The sequence below is a fragment of the Ambystoma mexicanum genome, chromosome 14, assembly GCF_040938575.1.
Source record: "Ambystoma mexicanum isolate Mex_15411 chromosome 14, UKY_AmexF1_1, whole genome shotgun sequence".
Classification (NCBI taxonomy): Eukaryota; Metazoa; Chordata; class Amphibia; order Caudata; family Ambystomatidae; genus Ambystoma; species Ambystoma mexicanum.
The window spans coordinates 25,402,263-25,414,621 of record NC_090940.1 but is presented as its reverse complement, the minus strand read 5'-3'; the positions used below and the strand labels follow the sequence as shown (position 1 = coordinate 25,414,621).

At 49.2% G+C, this 12,359-nt stretch overlaps 1 protein-coding gene across 8 annotated transcripts in view; it reads right to left on the bottom strand.

Moving 5' to 3' along the window:
- RALGAPA1 (Ral GTPase activating protein catalytic subunit alpha 1) overlaps positions 1–12,359 on the bottom strand; it is a 1,128,412-nt gene that overhangs the window by 686,909 nt on the left and 429,144 nt on the right. For 5 of the 8 annotated variants that reach the window (XM_069638431.1, XM_069638437.1, XM_069638432.1 and 2 more), the window contains exon 17: positions 9,254–9,388. The exons of the other annotated variants lie outside the window; for them this stretch is intronic. In XM_069638431.1, coding sequence (XP_069494532.1) covers positions 9,254–9,388 — 135 coding nt within the window. The remainder of the gene's footprint in view (positions 1–9,253; positions 9,389–12,359) is intronic. 8 annotated transcript variants of the gene reach the window in all.

The window sequence follows — 12,359 nt, the reverse complement described above, 5'->3', positions numbered from 1 at the left end:
ACTGTTTGTGTGGTTTGGTCTGGTTCGCACATAAACTGACCTTCCTTCTGTTCTAGCTCGATCCATTTTCCTATTCTGCAACCTATGATCGAGTCGCAAGGTCAGGTCTATGTAGTCCGCACACCCCTCAGGTGGGTTCACAACTTGAGCCAATACATCCTTAAGTTCTCCATGCAACCCTCGATAAAAGAGCATAGTTCTCTTTTCCTCTGGCCAGTTGGTTTGGGCTATGAGACGATTGAAGGTCACAATGTAGGTCAACAGATCTTGGTTCCCCTGTCTGAGTGACAACAATTTGTTGTCCAGGTCTTGTCCTTGAGTATGTCGGGCAAAAAATGTCTCCATCTCGCACTGAAAATCCCCAAAGTTCCGAAGTAAAGCATCGTCTTGAGTTACAAATGGTATTGACCAGTCCGCTGCATTGCCTGCTAGATATGAGAGTACGAATGCAACTTTGGCTTGATCATTAGAAAAGGCTCCTGGTCTGCATAAGAAATGAAGGCAGCATTGGTTTATGAATATGACGAACTTGTTTGGATCGCCGAAGAAACGTTCGGGCGGGGCTAGAGGCACTGCCCCTGGAAGAACCACCTGAACCGGTGCTGATTGCTGTGGCGTGGAAGAGTGGGCTATCCCAGGCAAGGGAACCTGTCCTGCTTATGCCTGTAGCATCTGTCTTGCCAAATCATCAGTTCTTTTTCGAGTTACAATAAGATCCCTCCTTAATGCACAGGTCTCCTGTCTTGACGCATGTACTTCAGCCCGTAATTCCCCTAGTAATTGGGCAAATTGGTCGGTCTCAGAAGTTTCCATAATGCCCAGGCAGAGAGTTGTTGAGGCTTCGCGTTCCGTTACGCTCACCAGGTCTCTGCGGAGGCATTGGGGCACGGTTGCAGCCCTCCCTGGAATGTGACCACCCCTGTCGGATCTCTCCCCCTGCGGATAGGCTGGGGACTGCGACAATTGGTGACTCTGCTCCTGCGCGGATATGAGAAAAGGCGAGTGTGCTGCTCAGTGACTATGGTACCTCTCAAACCCTTCTACCCAAGGTGCGATTTCTGTGGGCATGAACCGGCCCATAAGGCTCACCTGGTATTTATTGATGGTGAGCTCTCCGTCCTGCTGCTTCTGGCAGGGGCGCTTGTGATGGGATCTAGGCCCCTTACTGATCCCTGGTGAGCAACAGTCCAGTCCAGCTGCGACTATTCTTCTCTTGATTGGTAGTAAGTGTTTCTCAAGGTCTCTTGTCTTTTCCTCTTGGTTTTTCCCCTTTCCGTTTTCTGTCTTGTATTATTGCTCTCGATTTTGTTGTTATTTCCTGAATAACGTTTTCTCTTCTGCTTTCTTCCCAATAGATGCAATTGCGGCTCAACCGCAGCTGTGGAGGTGCGGAAGGCGGCTGGGAGGAAGATAGATGAAACCGCAATGTCCGACAACAGGTGAGTGATGGTTTAAGGGAAAGCGCGAGATGGGATGGGAGCGCAACCTTAAACTCAATGTCTTTTTAATGTTTAACCTTGCTTTTGGCTTTTTTCTTGCAGGTGCTGCGGTCGCAGACGAAGCGCGTAGTGCTGCGGTGTCGAGAAGAATAATTCAGCGTCCCTGAAGTAGTTAAGGTGACCTGCAGTGTCAAGATGAGGAGTTCAGCGCTTTGTAAGATGTGAAGAAGACGTGCACAGGTGAGAGCCGATTCCCCAGATAAGTATGGAGGCAGGAAGCGGGATTTCCAAGGTAAGTTCAGATCCCAGGCGGCGGTGAGCATTACGCTGCATGGATGTGCAGAATAACGCAAAGCGTCTGCCTCGTGGATTGGGGCAGCTTATATAGCTGTGAGCCTGGACACGTCCACTAGGCCTGGCTTGCCTGCCACTCCTAGTGAGTCAGCACGTGCAAGGCAACCCAGTGAATAGCAGCCCCACCCCAGAATACACGTGGGGCTGCTTTAAGTGATGAAAGCGTCCATGTTAAATGCCCTTTGCACCCGGAATGAGGTGCTATGCTGTCAATAAAAGCATTTTGTCCCCAATAAATGTTTCTTGGTGTCTGTTATTTATGAGCCTGGCGCCAAAGGCGCCAGGACTGTGTCCAACCGGGCCCTGTATGGGTTCTTGGCCCGATGACCATGACAGTTGTCCCCAAGGTGCTCTACGTCTTTAACAACGTCCCTTTGGTCCCACCCTCGTGGTTCTGGAAACTGGTCCGGTCACTGTTGTCCAGGCTGGTCTGGGCGGGTGGTATGGCACGGGTTGCTCTTAACACTGTCACTTCTGTACGCCTCCCACGGCCTGGATTATCCGGACGTATACTTGTACTTCCTCGAGGCCCAGATGCAATATGCTATATGGTGGTGGAACCCATCCATGGAACTCCTGCACACCAAACTTGAAAGGGCCATTGCTCACCCTTATGACATGAAAGGCTTACTTTGGGGTACGCCGAAACGATCACCCCAGAGGGGAAATACAGCCCATGGAAGTAACCAGGTGGACATGGGACCGTGCAGCCTCACAACCAACACACGTATCAATTATCACGCTGACTTTGCATTATACTCTCTGCATGGTGTTCCTCACAGCAGAACAGACCTTAAAAATGCAGTTTGAGAAATTGGGGATATTCTCCCTGGGCAACCTGGTGCATGAGGGCAAATTTATGCAGTGGTACGCCTTGACATGTCGTGGCCCCTGGAATGCTGTTTCCCTGCTGCTCTATTATAGAATGCGGGAGGCGCTCCAGGAACGATGGAATGATTTCCCTGCATCGCCTGCCCATCCCCCCTTGCCCGATTTCGAAAACCAACTATCTGAGAGTGAGGTGTTTTATAAGATCACTCCCTTGCTTAGCCCAAATTGTTTTAGTGGCAGTTGTAAGAAACCAGAAGATGTCTCACCCACTAGTCCACAAGGATCTGTCATCCAGGTGGCCAGGACACGGAAATCGGAGAATGCGGTAGGACAACCCTCCACACAAACCCATTACATCTCCACAATCTATATCCTCCTCTTTCTGCCACTATGTATTGCTATAAGGTAAAAATCTCCGGCACAAGCAAGATCAAGAGTAGCACCAGACTTGGTGGTACTGGGATAAGCTGGCCCCAGGGAGGAAAGGATTAGCATGCTGAGTCAGTGACATTGACGATGGACAGCGCAATTGGCCAACCTATTGCTTTCCAACCAAGATAAGAAAGGTAGAAGGACTTAGACAAGGAAGCAAAGTCCAGGACGAGAGCAGATGGAGGCTGCAGAGTAGTGGGTACCAGTGCGAAATTCAAGAGCACACAGAGACGCAAGGAGAAGACAATGCTGACGGTCGCCATATTGGTAAGGAAACAGAACCGCAGGATCTGTCCCGGGGCGAGGAAGCAACCAGCAGGCATCCTGAGGTATGGGACAGTGAAGGATGCAGTCTGCCCATCACAGAAGGGCAGAGACACCCAGGAGGTCAAGCGGAAGGCCTGTAATCCCAGGAAGACCTGGGAATGTGTCACAGCCCTAGAGAAGGTAAGGTGTGACACGCAAGGTCCAGGGGGGACGCGGGAAGGGTGGGCTAGCTGGTGTTGGAGAGAATCCCTCAACCCCCTTCCACTAAAGTTACAGGAGTGTTGAAAAAGGGGTGTGTTGCCCGGAATCCTCTTTCTCCTCCACGTACCAGTGGAAACACCAAGTCCACTGGCCAACTGGGAAGGGTCGAGGGCCCACCACAAGAGAACAGTACAAGTAATTTTCTTTGTGGCAGTACCTGTGAGGGAAGTAAACCAGGTCTGCCAAATGAAAGCAGTAGAGAAATACGGGTCTGGGCCCAGCACCCACAAGAGAAGAGAAGTACAAACCATCTGCCTCGCGGCAATACTTGGCAGGAGAGTGAACCAAGTATGGAGCCGGGGAAGCCTGGGTCTGGGACCTCAAAGTGAAAGAAAGTGTTGAACTGTGAAAGCAAAGTGAAAGAAGCCAGGGGTAGGGGGTAATTCTCCCCTGGTGATGTTGAACTGTGTAACCAAGAGAAAATATACCAGGAAATGAAGCCATCCTCTTGGTAACCAAGGCCAGGGGAAGGGAGTCATTCCTCCTGCCTGTGTTGAAATGTAAAAGCCAGAAACCAGGAGATGGGAGTCATTCTCCTGGTAACCACAGCTGAAAAGACTTTCTGATAAAGTGTTCAAAAATAAGGAGTGTGCCTAACAGAGAGAAGTGCTGGAACTCTGTCTTTTGTGTTGGGAGGACAATTTTGCCCCGGGGAAGGGAGTCATTCCCATAAGAAGAAACCAAAACCTGGAAGTGAACTTTTATCCCCAGTCCACAAAAAGGGAGTTGCTCTTCTGGACCAAGAAGGTCTAATTTATCTCTAGTTTAGTTTCAAGTGTAAGGGACAGAAGTAGGGTTTTTGACACAAGACGGTGGACTATTGATTTAGACTGACATTCTGACAGCACCATTAGCGTTTTAGTTGAGGCAGGGTAACCCCTCTTAGAGATGGGGAAAGGTTTTCTTGAATACTAAAAGTCTATCGCAGTCTCCTCCTTCTGCACCCTTTCGGATCGCCACAGACTTATGATTATACTTCACGGCATCTATATTATCCCTTCAGGTCAGATTATACAGGACGGCTTTATAACATTTCTAACTCACCACCTTATGTTCACAACGAGGACAGTCCATATCAGGAGAGTTCTGGAAACCTACCGCTTCCCATATATATTAAAGGCACAGCTGAGCGAGCCAACCATCGCTAACCCCACTCGCTCACACTGAAATCCTTGGAAAGCTAGACCCGGTACTCTAGAAATAAACCATTCATTCCTGACTTCTTTCTCTCTATCCACACCTACTTGCTTCTCAGCAGTTCATGCTTTTCCTCCTGCTCTCACTGCTTCCCCTTGGTCCATCTTTCTCAGTAAAGCCTGCACTGCTCTCATCTTGCCCTCTATCCACCGCAGGCCCACACTCCATGCTTGCCTCATCTGGCCTCCAGCGATGTCCACTGCTGCTGCGCAATACCTGCTTTTTCCACTTCTCCTCTTGACTCGCCCACAGGTCAGTATTTCCCCCCTCTCGCTATTTCCCACCCCAACCCCATCTCTGCTCGGTGCATCCCACCAGTTATGACCAATTTTCTATACTTTCAGCATGTTTATGTTCATCAATGTGATTAGAAACAGAGCTAAAATAATGTAAACATAGAAACAGTACAGAACAATTCATTACACGAGCCCCTGGAATGGCAATAATCAGAGCGTTTCAAATCTCCCAACACTATCAATAGGAATGGCACAGGTTTCTTGTCATCGTGCATACAATAGACATTGAGAGCGCAGGACTTTTGGAAAAGCAGCTCAAGCTAGTGCTGTGAAAGTCAGGATGGACAGATTTCGGAAAGCTTTGAATTATAGTTTAAAATGCAGCAGAGTTGATGCAGCAGTCTACCATTTAGGCTTCAGAAGGGGCTCAGGGATCGGGTTAGAACTTCCAAAAATAATAAAAACATTCACTGGCACAGAGGGGGGCCGGCAAACAGACAGGGCCTGCAGATGAGACACTGCACAGAGGAGACCCGGTGCAGAGCAGTGATGAGAAGGGGACCGGTACACAGAATGCGCCTGGTGCACAGCGAGGGCCAGGCAAACTGCAGTGCACAGAGGGAACTTGGCAAACACCTTGCACAGACGGGCTGGGCAACCAGCAGGTCACAGAGGGAACCCAGCACACAGATGGCTGTCAACCAGTGGCCCACACAGGGGACAGACAACTTGCGGATCAGAGAGAGAGGATCGGCAACCGGCAGATCAGAGACCGGCAAGCGGCAGATCCGAGACCAGCATCCGTCAGATCCGATACGGGGATCGGCAACCAGTGGATCCGAGACCGGCAACCAAAGGATAAGGACGAGCTCCCAGCGGATCAGGGACCAGCACCCAGCGGATCAGGGACCAGCACCCAGCGGATCAGGACAGGGGATCGGCAGCCAGTGGCTCAGAGAGGGAGAACCATTCAGAGATGGTGGCAGTAGACCAGAGTAGGGGCCAAGGACCAACAGCTGAAAGAGGATTGCCTTTTGACTAGCAGCTCAGAGAGGTGTCCCTGACAAGCAATGGGTCAGAGAGGGCTCTGTAAACCAATCTCAAATAGGTCAACGAGCAGCTCAATGCGGTGGCATGTCGACTAGCAGCTGAGAGATGGGGCCCGTCAACCAGTTGTTTGGAGGGGTGGGCCATCTACAAATTGCTCAGAGAGGGAGGGAGGCCAGCCGCACAGAAAGAATGATCATCATCCAAAGGGTCGGGGGGGGGCAGGATGAGCCACTGACCAGCGAAAGACTGGTATGATGCAATAAAATAAATCTAAATTAAGCTTGCAGGTGAAAGAAAAAAGCCTTAAAGTAAAAAAATGGAAAGCACCAATGATGAAGCACCTTATACATGAAGTGGTAAAAAGTGAAAATGAGAGAAGGAAGTGAGGGCAGAGTGCGGAGTGTGGAGAGCTGGACAGAGCCTCACAAAGAAAGACCTAGCTAAAGAGGTAATCTGACCCCCAAAAACTGCACATATATATATATATGCCTAGTGGTGAGCCTGCATGCGTGCATGTGTGTACGGACATGAAGATATGCGTCTGCGTGTGCACTAGGAATGTGTGCATCCACCAGGATTTGCCTCAAATAATGAATCGAGTATACAGTATCTCCATGCGTCTCGGCATTTGTGTAAATGCAGATATCTAAGCAGAGGCAGGGCAGCTGAGTGGTCACTGGAAGCAGAGTCTTGCACGAGAAGCAGACTACACTAGTTTCAGCCCCAGAGTAAGACCAGGGAAATGCCAGGAAGGAGACTCTGGCAAGATGGTACTAGCCACTTGACCAGAGAGCCATGACTATACTTTGGCTACAGCGTGACCGCCAAACATTTGCAGACCTTGGGGGGCAAGGCAAAACATAAGCCAAAACAAGGGAAATAGTACAAGGGAAACAGTAAGCACAAAGGCAGAAACACTGAACCCTACACAATGACAGCTGTTTTAGGTTCCAATTGGGGGGAGTAGATAAGAATCCCAAAAATTATACAGCACTGGATGAAAGGGGTAAGCATAGAGGTCTCAGGTGAGAGTAAGGGCTAGGACGTGAAAGGAGTGCAGCTAGAGGTCTTTCAGTGCAGGAGAACTGAGGTGAAGGGTGGAAAGGAGAAGTATCAAAAGGAGTGATGAAAGAGAAAAGGGGGCGAGAGGGGAAGGAGTATGAAAAAAGGTCTCTAATAAGGATGGGCTTGGCGGGGAAGGAATCAGGATGGTGCAAGCACAAGGCATGGGAGGAAGGAGTTTTGAATAGAGTTGTCTGGGGAAAGGGAAAAGATCTTGAAACAGGAAGAGAAAGCTAGAATGTGAAAGAGTAAGGGAGGAAACCTTGAAAGGGAAGTGGGAGAGCTGGATTGGAAGGAGTGAGGATAGAGAACTCTCAGACCAGACTGCATTGGAGGGCAAGGAGTACTGATACCAGCCTTGGGCATGAGAAAGTGCTTGAGCGGGAAGAGTAAGGATAGAGGTCTCAGGAATAGCAAAGAACTGGGGGGGAGGAGTAAGAATAGAGCACTCTCAAACCTGACAGTACTGGAGGGGAAGGAGTATGGATACAGGTCTCGGGCATGAAAAAGCGCTGGAGGAGTAAGGATCGAGGTATAAGGAACAACGCAGCTGGAGAGGAAGTAGTGAGACAGAGCTGCATGGAAGGAGTAACGATAGACGTCTCAGGAGTAACTGAGATGGGGGGAAGGAGAGAGGACAGAAATCTCAGGCATGAGAACAAGCTGGGGGGAGAAGGAGTAAGGATTGTGGTCTCTCTGGCGTGACAGAGCTGGGGGGGGGAGGAGTAAGAATAGAGATCTGAAGGGGAAGGAGTAAGAATAGAGGTCTCAGGAGCAAGAGCTAGAGTAGAAGGAGTAAGGATAGAGGACTCTCAGACCTGATCGTACTGGAGAGGAAGGAGTGTGGATACAGGTCTCAGGCATGAGAAAGGGCCGGAGCAGGAGGAGGAAGGATCAAGGTCTGAAGGGAAATGAGTAAGGGTAAAAGTCTCAGCACTGCTAGAGCGGAAGGCGTACGGACAGAGGTCTGAGGCATGCGAAAGCTGGGGGAGAAGGAGTAAGAATAGAGGTCTCAGGAGTAAGGGTAGAGGTATCAGGAGTGACAAAGAGCTGAGGGAAGGAGTAAGGGCACAGTTATGAAGGGGAAGGGGGAAGGATAGAGGTCTCAGGCGTGACACATGGCTGGAGGGAAAGGATTAAGGACAAAGGTTTCAGGCGTGACTCATGGCTGAAGGTGAAGGAGTAAGGATAGAGGTCTCGGGCGTGACTCACGGCTGGTGGAGAAGGAGTAAAGATAGAGGTCTCAGGCGTGACACATGGCTGGAGGGGAAGGAGTAAGGATAGAGGTCTCAGGCGTGACACACGGCCGGAGGGGAAGGAGTAAGGATAGAGGTCTCAGGCGTGACACATGGCAGGAGGGGAAGGAGTAAAGATAGAGGTCTCAGGCGTGACAGAGCTGGAGGGTAATGAGGCCTCGAAGTCGAGAGCCATGTGTGGACAGGAAGCAGTAAGCGTAGAGGCCTTTAGCAGAGAAACAGCAAAGTGGGATAAGAAATGGGGCAAGAGCAAGAGATTCATGACTGGAGGACATTGGAAACCCATCCAAAGAGGAAGGGACACACTGTTGGGAGTGCAGACACCTGTAGACCGCGCCTTGGAGACTGGGATATTGTTCAGAGTTAGCACTTCTAGCTTAAAGTAAGAAGAAGCTGAACAATGTGGTACTTGCTCATCTTCACAGCTGGAGAACCTTACCAGCCACTTCACCAACGACCCAGCAACCACCTTAAGTAAATCCACGTGCAGCTGCCATTTTATTAGCATAAAATAAATCCATTTTGCAAGCATATGAAAAGATGTTTATCAGCACGTAGCCAACCACTGACTGCTGCCACCAAGACCAGGATTTCATTTCCAGTCAATGCTCAGGGGAAATTAGTCTGATGGTATTTTTGTTTGACGTTATCACAGTACTAACTTTGCTGCTTCCAAGTCTGGCTGCAAATATGAAATGACATGAGACATGGGAATGGTGAAAGTTATTCAGGTCACTTTTTACCCTCAAGCCCACCCACCGCAACACAATGGATATCAGTTTGCCAGTGTGAAATGGTGCTCACAGAACAGGAAAGCAGGGTGCGATAAGAGGCGTGGGTGGTGCAGAATTAGCAGAGGTGCCACTACCTGTCAGCTGATCAGAGAGGGGGGTGAGAGCAGGCATAGAGGGTTTGGAAGGATGGATCAGGACAGGAACACTTTTAGCGCTGCGAATTGAGGCTGATGGCAGAGCACATTCGCCAATGGATCTGCTTCTCATAGCTTCAAGGAAGGAGAGAAAAAGAGACAGTGGGAGCAAAGAGGGAGAGAAAGAAGAGTGACAATGAGAGACGCTCGTCCCAAAAAGCAGCCAACAGCAAAGAGGACAGAGCAAAGGAACCACACACGCAAAACATAAGCAGTGCACACCCCTCCAGCTCTTCAGTCTAGAGATTCCAATGTAAGTACTCTTAATTCTACAGACCACATTCTACACCCCCATCCTTGGAATTCCAGACTCCTAGGATGCTGCTCCTGGAATGGAGTGGGACAGGAATGGATCATTTTTGCATTACAAAAATCTTCAATATTGGAGGTGTGTGCTTGTACGCCCCACGTGCACTCACACTATTCCGACCCCCCCCGCCCCTTCCTACAGCTGTTAGAGACCAATCCAGGCAGGGGGTGAGAAGTCTGGAGAAGGGGTCTCTAGGACTAGGAGGCGCACATTGCAAAATGTGAACTTCCTACTAAATTCCTATTCCAGTCTCAAAGGGACCACACATAAATCAAACCTCACATTCAGTGGGAGGCAGCAAACCAGGACACTAGAGAGGACTGGTCAAAATGCTCTGCAGCCTGACTTGACCAATCTAAGCATATGATTTAGAGTGGGCACGCGGCACACTATGCTTGCTAGCGGAGCATGTGGGGCAGGGGCCACAAAGGAAGCATCCAGTGGTAGATGGTGTACATATGGCCATGAGCATGAAGACCACCAGGAGGAAAGGGGGAGGTTCAGGTAGAGGTTGTTACAATAATCCAACCTAGAGAGGACCAGCGCTCTGGAAACATTGAGCTTCTGGGGGAAGGTGAGGAAAGAGAGAAATACCTCTGAGGAAGTGCAGCTGGAAGTGGGCATTCTTGGCAAGGTCCAAGATGTGAGGGGTGAAGGAGAGAGCAGAGTCGAAGACGACACCAACGGTTTTGGCCTCACAGGATGGTAGAGGGCCCAGAGGGCGCAGGGGTCCCAATGAAAAGGATCTCCGTCTTACTGAGGAAGTGGTTAAATTAAACTCTGGTTGAGATGGCCTCCATGTCCCAGGGTGGCTTTTCCAATCCGACCCCTTTCATTGACTTGAAAGATCCTTCTATCAGTGGGTGCCACTGTCATGACAGGGCTGACTCAATAACTTTTGCATGTGCATATAGAGAAACCTAGATCTTTGGTGCCTCAGACAATACTGATGTGTCATTGGGTGGCATCTGCTATCATGCACTGCATAGAGGTTTAGTTGAGGCTGGTGGAATGGGTAGGGGCCCTTTTCCATTACTCGCAGCGGGGTCCAAGCCAACCTGGGCCATGTCCTTCACAAGGCATCCAATGATGATCCTTGATGCTAGAAAGCTACACTGCTTCCGCAAGGACGCTGCGCATGGATTGAAACGCACCATACAAGCTTGATTATCCCCGAAGCCACCCAGTGAGACACTGGAGACAGTGCCTGCTGGCATCAAAACTCCTGAGGACGACACAATCAATCCCGTCCTCCGAGTCTCCCACTAATCTCAATCTTAATTCTGGAACTTTAGTTTGGGCAATACCTGTATACCTAAACTATTGCATTAGAGTACAGATGGGGAGAAATGACATATGAGAGGGCCAAAGACTGTAGGAGGTGTTTATTTGCTCACCCAAATCCCTATGGCCATTCCCACACAGTTCCTGCAGCTGCCCGCACAAAACACCTCCTCATGGGAACTCTTTGAGCTTGCTTAAATCAAGCCTTACCATCAGACTTTGCACTCGAAGTGCCTGCCAGTGTTTTTCAAAGCCGTCTTCTGAGAGTTAATTACTTCATTAGAGTTGTAAACCTACTACTGTTGTAATAAAAATGTCTCATCCTTTCAGCCACTCGATTTATAAGCACATGCGTGTCCTTCACTGAAGTTTAGTTAAAAATAATCATTGGCAAAGCCAACCGTTTTGGCTTGTGTATAAGTATTAGGCATTTGCAAGGCGTTGCTATTAGATGCCCAGGTACTCTACAATTTTGCACCTGCTACCATGAATGGCTAGTTAATACCACTACGGCAGTGCCTGCCAAGTGCCTTCCCCATGCCTACACAAAAGCCCAAACTGTTGGCATTGCCAATACTTGTTTAATAGATCCAATCAAAATGCTTTCACTGAAATGTCCTATAGAATCACATGTTTTAAACTGTACATGACCGGTGTCCTCTGTAATGGTGAACAAATACAAAGCTATTCACTGTTTTTTATAGATTCAATACAGCACTGGCAGCCAGAACCTTTCTCCCGGAAGAAATCCCCTTGCTTTTTCGGTGAGTTTTTCCCCTCTACACCTTCCCAGCTCCGCGCCCCCTTATTTTACCCTCCTTGGACCCCCAACGGCCAATGCTGCTACCTGGCTGCTCCTTTGAATGTGTGATTTTTCAAATGCATGGGGTGCCTAGAGACAACGAACAAGTGTGCTACAGACATCTTAGTTTATTTATCTAGATAACTCGCTGCGTTGCGTCACTTTTTACAATGATACACAACTGAGCATTTGCAAAGTATCCCAGTCTTAGTTTAGGCATTTTTGTGTTTTTCTCAAGGTGTTGCGTGGTCTTGATGTCAGAGCCAGGCAGTGCAGGTAGCGTCTACAACCCATCCAGCTCTCTGCCCCCTAATCAGCCACTCCTGAGGACCGCTGGCCCAGGAACAGACACTTGTGTTGCTAAGACAGAATGCCTATATTTGGGGATTCTAGGGCGTGTGTATATCTGTGAGGGCTGTGAGGGCTGTGAGACAGGCATGCATCAGGAGAGAGAGACAGACTCAAAAGCATTTGTTTTCAAACGGTTGTTTTCAAACGGTTGCCAGACATTTCGTCGAAAAAAATTGGTCGACCAGACAAATGGTCGAACCAATTTGGTCGAAAACCAAATGGTCGAAATTTTTTTTTTTTTATTTTAACCTTTTTTTTTTTTTGGGGGGGTCCCTCCCCCCAACCCCCTTTTTTTCTCT